General features: G+C 39.3%; 4 protein-coding genes across 5 annotated transcripts; 1 reads left to right on the forward strand and 3 right to left on the reverse strand.

Annotated features, from left to right (window-relative positions):
* The first annotated feature begins 1,864 nt into the window (after nt 1–1,864).
* LOC26535374 lies at nt 1,865–3,056 on the forward strand. Its single transcript, XM_015195033.2, has 2 exons — nt 1,865–2,451; nt 2,508–3,056. Exons 1-2 carry the CDS (start codon nt 1,962–1,964, stop codon nt 2,927–2,929), a joined length of 912 nt encoding a protein of 303 aa, XP_015050519.1. The 5' UTR covers nt 1,865–1,961; the 3' UTR covers nt 2,930–3,056.
* Nucleotides 3,057–3,092: 36 nt separating this feature from the next.
* Nucleotides 3,093–13,818, reverse strand: LOC6534240. The gene is made up of 2 exons (XM_002094886.3): nt 13,675–13,818; nt 3,093–4,270 (listed from the first exon to the last, which is right to left on the reverse strand). Exon 2 carries the CDS (start codon nt 4,242–4,244, stop codon nt 3,171–3,173), a length of 1,074 nt encoding a protein of 357 aa, XP_002094922.1. The 5' UTR covers nt 4,245–4,270; nt 13,675–13,818; the 3' UTR covers nt 3,093–3,170.
* On the reverse strand, nt 8,429–10,045 carry LOC6534241. Its single transcript, XM_002094887.3, has 3 exons — nt 9,655–10,045; nt 9,099–9,555; nt 8,429–9,035 (listed from the first exon to the last, which is right to left on the reverse strand). The coding sequence occupies exons 1-3, from the start codon at nt 9,984–9,986 to the stop codon at nt 8,619–8,621; spliced, it is 1,206 nt and encodes a 401-aa protein (XP_002094923.1). The 5' UTR covers nt 9,987–10,045; the 3' UTR covers nt 8,429–8,618.
* On the reverse strand, nt 10,642–12,484 carry LOC6534242. 2 transcript variants are annotated; one of them, XM_039375001.2, is made up of 4 exons: nt 11,916–12,484; nt 11,384–11,840; nt 10,924–11,320; nt 10,642–10,867 (listed from the first exon to the last, which is right to left on the reverse strand). In XM_039375001.2, exons 1-4 carry the CDS (start codon nt 12,344–12,346, stop codon nt 10,824–10,826), a joined length of 1,329 nt encoding a protein of 442 aa, XP_039230935.1. In that variant the 5' UTR covers nt 12,347–12,484; the 3' UTR covers nt 10,642–10,823. The 2 variants fall into 2 exon arrangements, with proteins under 2 accessions (XP_039230935.1, XP_002094924.2); XM_002094888.4 differs by having other exon boundaries at nt 10,642–11,320; nt 11,916–12,479.
* Nucleotides 13,819–13,824: the final 6 nt, after the last annotated feature.

Here is a 13,824-nt window from a genome sequence, read left to right on the forward strand (position 1 = left end):
AACGGTGAATAAAATAGGCAAAGATACATGGTTACAAGTACAAATCGGGCCAGCGGGTGAATTCAGATATCTCTCAGTGCAGTTTAATCTCAATTCTAGTCGCAGAGAGTGGGTCCGAGAGGGTTCAGTCGCTCTCGGAGTGTTCGCTATGGAGAACTTTGGTTGCTGTTGCGCCAGCTGGTCGGAAGTGGTCGAGGTCACCTGCTAACTGGTCAGCCTGCCACTGACCTGCGCATCCAGGAGCGGGAGCAGCTGATCTCGTAGGACAACGACACCGCCTACGTCCGGCGACTGATGCGTGTATCCAAGTCCGCCGAGATGAGCAGCTATATGCTGCAGGACGCGGATGCAAGCGACAACTTCTACGACTTCAGCTGCGGAAATTAGCCCCAGATCAATCCCGCCACATTTCCCGTCGTATCCGGGATAAGGGCGTTAGAGTGGGCGTGGCAAAGTTTTTCTTCAAGTTAAATTAGATTAGAAATTTACAAGACTAATACAAAAATGCAAAAATATCAAATCATCGGCAACATGGGTCAATGATCTTGCCCTGCGTCTATGGCACTGGAGCAGCTATTATAGTTCCTGAGATCTCGACGTTCATACGGACAGATCGACTCGGCTATTGATCCTGATCAAGAATATATATACTTTATATAATCGGAAACGCTACCTTTTGACTCTTACATACTTTTCAACGAGTCTAGTATACCCGTTAACTCAACGAGTAGCGGGTATAAAAATTGGACTTTTAAACAGGATTAGGGGTAATATCTAAAAGTCTTGTTTTTTGGCAGGAGTAAAAGTTAAATGCTTATATTCATACTTACCTGTTTTAAAATAAAATTTAAAATATAATTTATATCGTTCTAAAAACGTTTAATAAAAAACGTAAGTCGTTCCTTAAACCACTCCGAGCCCTCAAAACCTTTAGATACTTGAACAAATCATTTCAATTACTCGGATTTTAACATTCTTCTCTACCCTCCCTAAACTCATTTTTTCCGGAATCTTGAGGGTGGAAAGTTAAACCACTCGATGTCATTTTGACGCCAGTGGCCCAGCGACTTTTTCCAGTATTTGCCCAAAATATTAGCGTAATGCCTTTGACAAATCAATCGGCAAGCGATTGACTTGGGAGACAGAAGGCTGAGTGCCATTAACCACACCCTCAATGGGCGTTGGTCACACCTCGTGCCAAAATTATTTGCCCAGATTGCTCCGGGAATTGGAATAAAAGACCTTGTTGACGGTTTGGATCAAACGCGAACAAAGCTGTGACAAAGAGATCTTGAAAAGCGTTCTGTTTGACTTAACTGTGCGACCACAGTAATCGGTAATTTTCAAAAACATGATCTGCCTATGGTATGAGTAATAAAATATGAAGCTGAACTTGTTGAATCAAATTGTGTATCTGCAATAACCCCTTTTAGAAACTCAAGCGAAAAAAAATACATACGAATTTAGTTCACATAATTTGCATAGTTCAATGAATGATGAAAACCGATGACGGAAATTGGTAACAGGTGCTTAAAAGGGTTAACCGGTTAAAAGTCTTGGGTTGGTTCTTGAAATACACGTCGTATTACATACTAAATATAGGAGTTCCTCGACTATCAGATTTCCATATGAAAATTACAGTTAAGATATAATATAATATTTGTCAGCTTGCGTCCCTAGAATCTGCATGCAAAATTCTAAACATTCATACGGACGGACAGACGAACGGACACGGCATCTTATATAGACTCGGCTAGTAGTTCTGATCAAGAATAAATATATTTTATACTTTCCTTCCACCTAATAGATGCCTTTTAATGGATCTAGTTCTCTATGAGTAACGGGTATAAAGACTAAATCCAATCTAGTATTCCAATACTTTACTGTCGTTTCAGTCGTATCCAAGTTTTTCACTTTCTATATTTTCTCAGTACTAAAAGTCTTAAAATATCGATTATAATATGGCGACAAATCCGAGCCCTGTTCCAGTTTCTGCATCCGATATGGAAATAAGTGAAAATAAATTCAGCTTCATATGCGAGGGAATAACTAAGCTGATCCTGTGGCGCAACTGGAAAAAGTCGTTGCTTGTGTTCGTAATCCTACAGGCCATAACTTATGATCTTTTTTCTGAGTCTGCTCTATTCGTGGTGAGCGTATGGGCTTTGACTATCATGGCCATATCGATGGGGTACCGTTTTTTCGTTTGGTGCCTTCGTCTGATTAAAAGAACTGACATGCAGAAATATCTTGACACAGACTTAATGTTCTCCGTGGAGCTATCTAACGAACAATTTGTCCTGTTTTTAACCAAAACTGTTGGGTTCATAAATAATCTACGGGAAGTATTAATACTAAAGCGCTTTTGGAAATCATTCATTTTGTTCGGTATACTCCTCTTAATTGTCATGTTTGGAAAGAGAATTAACTATCTTTTTATTTGCCAATTGGGTAAGTCTATCCTTAACAAAAAAAAAAAAAAATTTAAAAAATCATTCAACTATCAGGGCTGTTTCTGCTATTTACAATACCCAAATTGTGTGAGATGAAATTTTCCAAATTTCTAAAACTTTCGAAATGTAAAAAGCAACTTCAAATTAGCAAAGTAAACACTTCCGAAACCAAGGATGCATTAGACACGAAATCCTTAAATGAGTGCGACGAGGAAACTAAAAACCAAATTGAAAAGCAGCCGGAGGAAATGGAGCTCCCACTCGATTCTGAAGCCACCAAGGAAACTAAAAACCAAATCGAAAAGCAGCTTGAGGAAATGGAGCTCCCACTCGATTCTGAAACCACTAAGGAATCCCAGGATGCGGTTGATGATCTTAAAACCTTTCAAGTAAAGGAAGAAATATGCAGTGATGATTTCGAGCGACTTGCCGATTCCTGGTCGGACGAAGAGACATTGACTGATCAAACAAATTAATACAAGGCGAACTCCTTCATACATTTTATTTTTATATATTATATTTTCAAGCGTTTGGATAAATTAAATTTTTAGGAGCTGGGGCACTGAGCCGAGCTAGAGCAAAATAAATTCCCTGAGAAATGTTCGTGCTTTTCATATTTCTTAGTAACAAACCATGTAGTAGAAATGAGCATGACTATTTATTCAAATAGGGAGAACATAAACATGATTACTTATTCAAATAGGGATATACTTTAATCTAACCCGAACTACTGCTTTCGTCGCCATCGTTCACAAATTCAAAGGCCCTTCTCGACCGAAAATCGCGATAGAGTCCTTGCTTCGCCTGTCCTGCTTGGAGTTCACCCGTAATCCTTGGTAAAACTGCATCGCTCTTTGGTGAATGGTTTGCCTTGAAGACCTTTAGGAATGACGGAATGGGCGGCACAATGCCAACCGTATGAAACTGGACAATCCCCTGGATATGTTGAGGTCGCAGGAGGCTGCATAGCTGACGAAGATGCATCCTGGTCGGAGTCGGCGTCCACTTCAGTTCTTTGATATCCAGGGAAACCACCTTTTGATAGGGATTAAAGTCCGTCGGGCAACCGCTGACGAAAATCTTTGGTACATAACTTTCGTCGCGAAAACTCTCCAGATCGGTGCTAAGGCACTCGTAGTTCTTTGCCATGTGTTCGCCTAGATGAATATGCCCGCGGAGAGTCGTGTGTGCCAGTCTCCAGAACAGTTCCTCGTAGCCAAATTTTGGCACCTTCAGATGCACCACGCTCTGGCCATTCCTTGCTCTGTGCTCCTCTATGTAATGAGCCATTTCATCAAAATCTATGTGCTCAAACGGCAAATTTACGGAGGAGAGATTCAGATACAGCTGCTCGATTCCCTGGATGATCCAAGAGTTGAAGACGGAGTTGCACAGTAGACGACCAAGATTATCGAGTCTCATAGCCGAGTAGCAGTTCAGCAGCCTGTTATCCTGCATCCGCCGGATAAGCAAGATGAGGCTGTGCCCCAGATGACTTCCAGAGCATAGCATGCCCTCCAGACGTTTCCCGTCCTTAAACAGCAGGGCAAAGGGCTGACCCTCTTCCACCACATGGAAGTCCTGCTCCACAACGTTCGCTTTACGGGCTTGCAGATACTGAAGCAGCTGGTTGGCCAGTGGCCGAGTGGTGTACATCCGACAGAAGCGGCGGGGCAGCAGCTTGAGCTGCTCATCCACATTGCACAAGGTCGTGAGAATCACCTTGGAATGGGCATCGTACAGCTTGGGAATCACGTCGAAGTGCAGATCAGGGTGATCCTTGGGTCGCATGTTGTAGGAGGCAATTCAAAAGTGGGCTGTAAATAGAGTACTATACTTAATTAGAAAGAATACTAAAGATTGAATAAATCAGATAAAATAATTAGCAGTATTCATATGAAACTTGCCTAGTTGTTTTTTAAAATATGCTGAAGTTAATATAATCAATCAATATTTTTCTATATAAGATTAAGTTTGGTAAAGTATCTTTTGTGAGTTTCGCTTAAAGAAATGCATGTTCTTTTTCACGCAGTAACTTTCTTGTAATAAATTTTCTGGAACTTTAATCCACACTACTTTTATTATATTACCAAGACATGACGTAGTGAATCGAGGTTGAGGGATAAGGGCAACTGCACTATGAATAATTTGTGTTACCCATTTTAAGAGACGACGCTGCACTTTTATGGGCCAACAAATTTTCCGCCTGAACTCGCTCAGACCGAAAGTGTCATAAAACCTTACCCGTTTGGAAAGAGACCGTTTTATCGATTGCCGTATTCAAATCCTATGCAAAATGACATTAAAAATGTTATTGAAAGTGCCGAAACCACACCGCCCATAAAAGTTGTCTCAGCTCCCATGTAAAGTCTCCGCTCGAGGTAATTAGTTTTTGGCCCATGGCTGTGCTGAAGCCATAAAAGTTAGCTGGCATCGACCGCTTTCCAGAAAATGTCATTAGAATTTTATCTAAAATAGCGCAGGATTTCTTTCCTTTTACGCAAAAAAAAAGAGATTTGTCAAATTGCAAAAGCTCTTCACAGTCATTTTATATCAGGAAAATTTGTATGATGAAACGGTTATACATTTATTTAAGTTAGTTAGGCTATTTTGGTTATACAGATTTGGTTATATCCAGTTTAAAATTAGTAAATAATGGCAATGATTATAATAATAATAAAATTCTTATTTTGCCAGGACAAAATAGGATACATCTAACACACAAGAATCTAGTATACCTTTTTACTCTACGAGTAACGTAAGGGGTATAAAAAGTTTCACTGAATTCGCTTTTTCCCCGAAAAAAGTGATGTATAATTTACTTTAGTAATCAAATAAGAAGCATTCACTAAAAGTTTAAAATTATACACATGCGAAGCCCGACGGAATTGTCAATTCCAAACAGATATTCCATTTCAAAAGTGTTTCTACAAAATTACAAAAAGCCTCATGTAATCAAAGTAATGATGGCCAATAAATAATTTGCCACACACAATGGACCAAAAAGACTGAAAGTACTTAGTTGCAGGACTAGAAACAGGACCTGTCACACGCTGCCACAAAGAATTTACATATGAATACTTGGGTATCTGAAGGATTTAATCACATATAATCCCACCCCTTCTGGCATGGAATGTAAAAAATTGTGGAGGACACATGTGATTACGGCGTTTGTGGGGTTGGCCAATGACTAATGATGCTTTCATTTATCTTTAAACCGTTCCCGTGAAAGTGTTAATCCGTGGAGTTTCCATATACAAACCTTTCTTTGGATGCCATGTGCGCATATAATTACTCGCATAGCTGGAAAAGCTTTTGTCATCACTTTGAAATTATTTAAATTTGGCTTCGAAATGACTAACTGACTAATCGCAAACTCGCAGACATCGTTGATAAATGAGCCACTGATGAGTGGCGCTGAAGAAAAGCCCAAGCTAAATGAAAAATGATCGCAATTTATATGTTTGCTTTAGCTTTTTTGGTCGCAGATAGGGGATGTGGTGCTCCTAAGATTTTGGCTGATAATTATAAGGGATTTGCATATGTAATTTTCCGCTTTCCCGGGCTGAAATTACCAAGTCATTGAGTCTCAATAGGAAGTCTTCGCAATTTTGGGGAGCAAGAAATATATTTCTTGAAATTGTAATAAAGTATTGTATATAAGGAAAAGTATACAACATAAATAATAAACTTTATAATAATAAAAGTAAACATAACAATATTATATAATCTTCTACTTCTTCTTCTACTTCTCAAAGCTGAAATATTCAGATAATTTTGTTAATCATTTTCTAGTTTAAGTTTAAACAAAATATTTCCTGAACAATAAGCACAGAAATCCAGTAGATCCTTTAATGTGTCTAATTGATACTGCCAACCATTAAGCTAAGTAAAATATAAAAAAATAGTTCGGGGAGCAACTCAAATTGTGAACGGAAAGGCCCACAGAGATTTGCCAAATGAAAGATTTATGGTGTGCCAAGGAAAACATTTGTGTTTATATTTCAGTGTTGGTTTTCGGTTTTCGCCTTTCCACTCCCCTCGAAATAAGGGATATGTGGAGTTTGCGGCGGAGGATGTGCCAAAGTTCATTAATTATGATTGGAGACAGTTGTACAATTAATAAACGAAGCGAAGCGACCATTTCCCCGGATTGCGGTGGGCTTCCTTGGATTGCAACTTTTTGGAAAAGGAGGAGAAAAATCGGGCGGAATTCCGAGTTTCGTTTTTGGCTTTTTCTCTCTATTTGCTTGGGCTGAGATTATGATCGGACTTTGATTTATGGTTGCCTGTGCAAATTTATTGCTTTTAATTGTTTTGCCCCACAATTTCGCAAGCATGAGCCATACGCCGGGTAGTTGGCAGCTAATTGATAAAAGTTTCTTAAGTTATTCAGGCGCTACACTAAAAGGAAAGTGGTGAGGGTGTCGAGGATGCAAAGATTAAAGCACATTAAAGTTTTGGGACAATCCTATTGTTTTTCTAAATAGGGTTTTTTAAGGTTCTAGAATTTTAATGGGTATGGAACACAAGACTCGTCCTAAAATCAATACCTCACTCACATCCTCGAACTTGCTGTGTTATTTTTGAGCACCCCCATAGAATCTTAATTTGCACATCGTTTTTTGTGTGCATTTCGGTTTCGAATGCAACTTCTCGTCTGCAGACGTGCGTGGTGGGGAGTACTGGCCTCCCAGGGCCTCGAGGCATTAATTGCATTCTGCAGCATCGCATTGCACTTTCAATTAGTTGCAAATGCCTTGCCCGAAAGTCGCAGACTCTGAATCAAAGCCCCTTTCCCCTGCACATGGTAACAGGAAACGGAAGTTAAGTGCTGAGGCGAGGCGTTAAGTAAATGCAACCCCAGATGAAAGCAAAGGAAGCAACTTCTACCATGACACTGGAGAAACACACACATTAATTGATAGGTGACGAAGGGGGCTGGGATTTCGTTCTTGGGGGTTGACTCTGCTGCAACTTTCGGCCACTGACCAGCTCCAGAAAGTTGACCCCTTCGAGTTGCTGGAATACTGCAGTCACTTGATCGAAGCCATTTCCTTGGCCAAATTGGGGAATGAGGAATGTGGAATGGGGAAATACGGCGGCAAGTTACCTGTCTCTAATGCATTTCAAAATTGATTTATGAGTTTCTTTCGACTGGTTGGCAGCCTTAGACAGATTTCTGTTTGCTTTTGGGCCTTCGTGTTTGTTTTCCATGTTAATTAAGCTTTACATTTTACCCATGGGGATTCGAAACTGGTAAAAGCTGGGGAGAAATGGTAATTGACCGACAGTTGAACCGATTTATGTAATTCAAAGGATTATGCATTGCGTTATAGGTCTAAAAATTGTGTTTAACACTTTTAAGGGAAAGCTTTTACTTAAAAATATAATTTACTAAGTATGGGCTTATGTAAAAACAAAGAATACTCTGTTTGCCACGATAAATAAATTCCTGCAAAGGTTTCCCTTTTCAAAGTCTAGCTTATAATAGCTTAAGTTGACTGCTTTTGAACAATAGCAATAAATTGCTTTATAAACACTCGAAAGAAGCACATGAGTGTTCGAAGTTACATCGGCGTCAAATGCACTTTGGCCACCACGCTCCTTCACGATATTCCTCCTTGATTTTGGTTCTATATGCTCCCCGATGCGCTTCGCTTGGCTTCAGTTGGAGGCGAGTTGGCTTACACTTGGCAGCTGACAACTTTCTAAGAATAACTGCAGGCGATTTGCATATTTAGCTGCAAGGAGGTGGTTCGGAATGGAGGTGAGAACTTTATCGCTCTTAGTGCAGCCAGCCGAGGCACATGCATCACACACTCACACTCGTAAATCTTGGCCAGAAACTTTGGTAGACAACAAATGTATTTATAAAGAGCAACACTCGAGTTGTGTTTCTTCCTTCAAGCAAAAAGTTGGTTATAAGTAGAGTGGGATGGGGTTACCCCCATTAATCAATAATATAGGAATGCTAATGAAGAAAAAAAACTATATTCAAACATCTTTTAAAAACAACATATACACTTTTTAATTGAACTAAGCAAGACATGAATTCGCCTAGTTAAAAGTATTTGTTAGAATATTAATACTTATTTTCACTGTTGTTTTTAAAAAGAGCAAGAACTAATTCAAAAAACCTTCAAGAAATAAAAAGGATCTTTTTTAGGGGGTTTCTAGTATACCCTCCTGATCCAACATAGGCAGAGTGGCCTTTATGGTCTGACGCACTCGTTCGCTGGCGAATAATTGGTGGCGCTTCTTTAACATAGCTTCCGAATCTAAGAAGGTGTGAACCCCGAAGTCGACACTTGCCTCAAAAGAAGCGCAACATATGGGCAGTTCACAAACTACGGTGTAATAAGCATAAAACAAACACCGTTGCATCTCATCCTTTAATTGGCCAAAAGTGGGCGGTGTGTCCTTAAAGCCGCAATGCCGCAAGGTTTCCAGAAGGTTGTCAAAATAGTGATTCAGGAGCTCATCTTGATTATTTTGTAGTAATTCAGGCTTTAGGCTGGTGTAAAAAAGAAAATACAGGTCTATGGCCGGACTGCCCCAGAAGCAGTTCTGGAAGTCCACCTAAAAAGGGAAAAATAAAGTTAAAAATGTTTTGGAAGCCTATTTCGGTTTATTTGTACTCACAAGTGTTGCTTTCTTATTAACTGAATCAAACATTATGTTATTTAACCAGGGATCGCCATGGATAACTGCATTTAACGATGACTGTTTTGGATCAACGACATCTCGCATCCTTTGCGTATATGCGACTGGCACTTGAGCCTTCATTTTCTTTGATATCTCTGGCAGTTCATCGGCAAAAGATCCTGCGGCATATTCGACGCCATCCAATACAAGAGCCTGGGCGAAGCGATCAGTAAATCCATTGGCATAATGAGAAGGGTCCAGCATTTGCACCAATTCCGGTTGGTTCTCATTTAAAACCATGGAGGCACCGTGGAACTGGGCCAGCTTCCTTACGCAAATCTTGGCCTCTTCCAGGTTCAAGCCTTGACGCCGATCAAAGGATCTGTATCCCAGGGCGCCCAGATCCTCCAGGATGTAGAGCTCTTTTTTAGGAGATATCTCGACCAGCAAGCAGCTTTAATCAAAAGTATAAGCGTTACTTGGCTTTTCCACACCGAAGTAACCAAAGAAGGAGAATTTCTTCAGATTCCTTTCGGAAAACTGTGAAACTTACTCTGCGCTCAGCTTGTGCTCTCCAATCTCCTTTGACGCTCCTTCGAGAATGGATGACATGGCTGGCAGAAGTAGCTCGAACATATCCTTCTCGTTTGTGCCCAGCGCAGCGGCGGCGGGCAGCAGATCCTTTAGAATATATTTTCCTGACTCTAGAGCGCCGCCGGGACACCGGCGAAAGTCCAATGCCACCCGGTAGATGACGCTGCAAAAGTTCTCGCCCTCTTGGCTCACCGCCTTAATGTGAAAGTTCTCCACGCGAAGCATTTCACAACCGTAAGCTTTGGCCAAAGCTTTCTCGAAATATTCCGCACTGTAGTTTTCCCGCTCCATAGCTATACGACTTTTCTGAGGAAACCTCGCCAACCGACTGAACTCACGAATGGGGCACTAGTTGCGAAATTATCTCGGGGTTCCCTCTGAATTACAGCTAGCATATCAGGAAGCTTTGTGGTTATCACTGCATGCATGATCGCACAGAAAACAATTTAGTCTTCACTTCAGATTTCTCACACCATGTACATTTCATCATTGATGAAATGGATTCATTCACATATTTAATAGTCACATGTAATATTTAAAATAAAATTTTGTTATAATAATAATGTAAATATAATGTAAATATGCTTAATTTTTCCAATTCAAAACCTAATTTGAGCTCTTTAGAAATAGAAAACATACCGAAATAAAAAAATAAAGCCGTAGATTTCGTTCTTTGAATAAATAGGCAATTTTGGAAGAAAAACAATTTTTTTTTAAATATAATTTTATAAAATTTTTATTTATCCCATGAAGACACTTATCTGAGTGTAGATCTAGAGAACATTGCGTTGTGGAATTAAATAATAAAACGATTGTTTTGGTGAGCACAGCCCAAACAAAGCGGAATTATATGTGGTTCAACTGAACCACTTGATAAAATTATAAATTACAAAAATGAGTTAAGTGAAGCCCTTGGGGTCCAATCTGTTAAGGTTGTCAAAACAAATTTTGTGTTCTACAAATTTATTCGTGGAAAATATAGTGACTTCTTAACGACTAGCACGTAAAGAAGATGTAAAGATAATAATTACAATAATAAGGAAAGACATCAAAATGTTTAGCTAAAAGTGTTTGTAAGAATGCTATTTGCTTTTTTTAAGTGATGTTTAAAAAAATTCGAAAAACTAATTAAAAAAACCGCTTTCCATAGAAAATACTGACAAGACCAAACACTGTAATAAAATAACAAGGTATAAAGAGGAGCTTCTTTAGGGGGTTTCTAATATACCCTCCCGATCCAACATAGGCAGAGTGGCCTTTATGGTCTGACGCACTCGTTCGCTGGCGAATAATTGGTGGCGCTTTTTTAACATAGCTTCCGAGTCTACAATGGTGTGAATCCCGAAATCAACACTTGCTTCTGGGGAAGCACAACATATGGGCAGTTCACAAACTACGGTGTAATAACCATAAAACAAACACCGTTGCATCTCATCCTTTAATTGGCCAAAAGTGGGCAGTGTGTCCTTAAAGCCGCAATGCCGCAAGGTTTCCAGAAGGTTGTCAAAATAGTGATTCAGGAGCTCATCTTGATTATTTTGCAGTAATTCAGGCTTTAGGCTGGTGTAAAAAAGAAAATACAGGTCTATGGCCGGACTGCCCCAGAAGCAGTTCTGGAAGTCCACCTAAAAAGGGAAAAATAAAGTTAAAAATATGTTGGATGTTTATTATCGATTATTTGTACTCACAAGTGTTGCCTTCTTATTGACTGAATCAAACATTATGTTATTTATCCAGGGGTCGCCATGGATAACTGCATTAAACGATGACTGCTTTGGATCAACAACATCTCGGATCCTTTGCGTATATGCGACTGGCACTTGAGCCTTCATTTTCCTTGATATTTCTGGCAGTTCATCGGCAAACACTTCTGCGGCATATTCGACTCCCCCCAACATAATAGCCTGGGCTAAGCGATCATTCAATCCATTCGCATAATGAGAAGGTGCAAGCCTTTGCACCAATTCAGGTTGGTTCTGATTCAAAACCATGGAGGCACCGTGAAACTGAGCCAGTTTCCTTACGCAAGTCTTAGCTTCTTCCAGGCTTAAGCCTTGACGGCGGTCAATGGATCCGTATCCCAGGGCGCCCAGATCCTCCAGGATGTAGAGCTCTTTTCCAGCAGATATCTCGATTAACAAACAGCTTCAATAATAAGAGTGAGTACACTTAATCGGCTGTTCAACACCCAGAGTTTTTTAGGAAAACTGTTGAACTTACTCTGCGCTCAGCTTGTGCTCGCCAATCTCCGTTGGCGCTCCTTCGAGAATGGCTGACATGGCTGGCAGGACTAACTCGAACATATCCTTCTCGTTGGTGCGGAATGCAGCGACGGCGGGCAGCAGATCCTTGAGAATGTATTTTCCTGATTCGAGGGCGCCAACGGGCGATCTGCGAAAGTCCAACGCCACCCGGTAGATGACGCTGCAAAAGTTCTCGCCCCCTTGGCTCACCGCCTTGATGTGAAAGTTCTCCACGCGAAGCATTTCACAACCGTAAGCTTTGGCCAAAGCTTTCTCGAAATATTCCGCACTGTAGTTTTCCCGCTCCATAGTGATACGACTTTTCTGAGGAAACCTCGCCAACCGACTGAACTCACAAACGGTGCACACATTATCTTGGGGTTCCCTCTTAATTACATAGCATATCATATAACTTTGTCTTTATCACTGCATGCACGATCAGCACAGAAAACAATTTAGTCTTCACTTCAGTTTTCTCACCTCTTGTACATTTCAACATTGATGAAATGGTTCCATTCACTTACATATTTAATAGTCACATGTAATATATTATATGAAATTTGGGTTTAACCTGTAAAAATGCTTGAGTTTTTCAATTCAAGACGCAATTTGAGCGTTTTTAAAGAGAAAAGATACCGTCTTGGATATAATAATGAATAAAAAATATTATTTTTTTAAAATGTAATATAATAAAAATATGATATATCCCGTGATATAGAAACTTTTCTATGTATAGATTCAGAGAACATTGCTTTGCGGAATGAAATAATATTATTTTGATAAAAACACCCCAAATGGAATTTTATGTGGTTCAACATAAAATTAGAATTTACAAAAATTAGTTAAGTGGAGCCCTGGCCCTAAGGTTCGGTTCCGTGTCAAAACAAATTTTGCATACGGGGATGAATTGCTTCATAAGCCGACTTGTTTTGGACTTTGTTCAACTACATGGAACATATTCAAGATATGCTACTAGAAAAGTTATGATATCGTTGATAAAGATTATCTCACGGAAAAGTTTTCAAGATCACATTTCAAGCTCACTGAATTTGTGTTCTACAAATTAATTCGTTGAAAATATAGTGACTGCTTAAGTACTTAGATGTTATTCTGAAGTAAGGATGATGTAAAGAAAATAACGGTAAAGGAACAAAATATGATTTAAGATAAACAAGTGCTTAAAACATCTTTTTTTTATGAGATTCTTTTTGTTAGTCTTGTAAATTTCTCTCGATTTGCCAAAAATATTTTTGCCACGCCCATTCTAGCGCCCACAAACCGCCAAAAACTGTCTAAGTTAAATTTTCTCCTTCCACTAGTTGAGTAAGGGGTATCAGATAGTCTGGGACTCGAATATCGCGTTCTCCCTTGTTTCGAATAAAATTGGCGAGGGATCGTACTACATATGTACATACATATATGTATCCTACATCATACGTTCATATACATATGTAAATATTGGTACATCAACATATGTTCCTCTGTGACAACCCCTTACTTCCCTACCCCTTCTCAACAAAGCAATGTTAAATACATATGCAAGATCGGAAAAACATACTTTCCATGATGTTCAGTTTCATGATCGATTTATAATTATATCTTATACTTATAAGGATATATATATATAGAGAGATAGAGATATTATTAGAGAATGTAATTTAATTGTGCTTTTGCACCAACCTTTGCAATTTTTAATTAATCAACAGATATAGGCATTTGTATTGAATCACACTTACCACAGTAATTTCCAGTTGATTAGTTGTGTTAATCAGAATACATTCTTTTATGCACTATATACACAGGTTTAAAATATTATAATATAATAAATATTTCTAAAATTAAGAAAAGCATCGCGCTTACAAACTAGTTCCGTGCGAACTGAACTG

Source organism: Drosophila yakuba, chromosome 3L, assembly GCF_016746365.2.
Source record: "Drosophila yakuba strain Tai18E2 chromosome 3L, Prin_Dyak_Tai18E2_2.1, whole genome shotgun sequence".
Taxonomy (NCBI): Eukaryota; Metazoa; Arthropoda; class Insecta; order Diptera; family Drosophilidae; genus Drosophila; species Drosophila yakuba.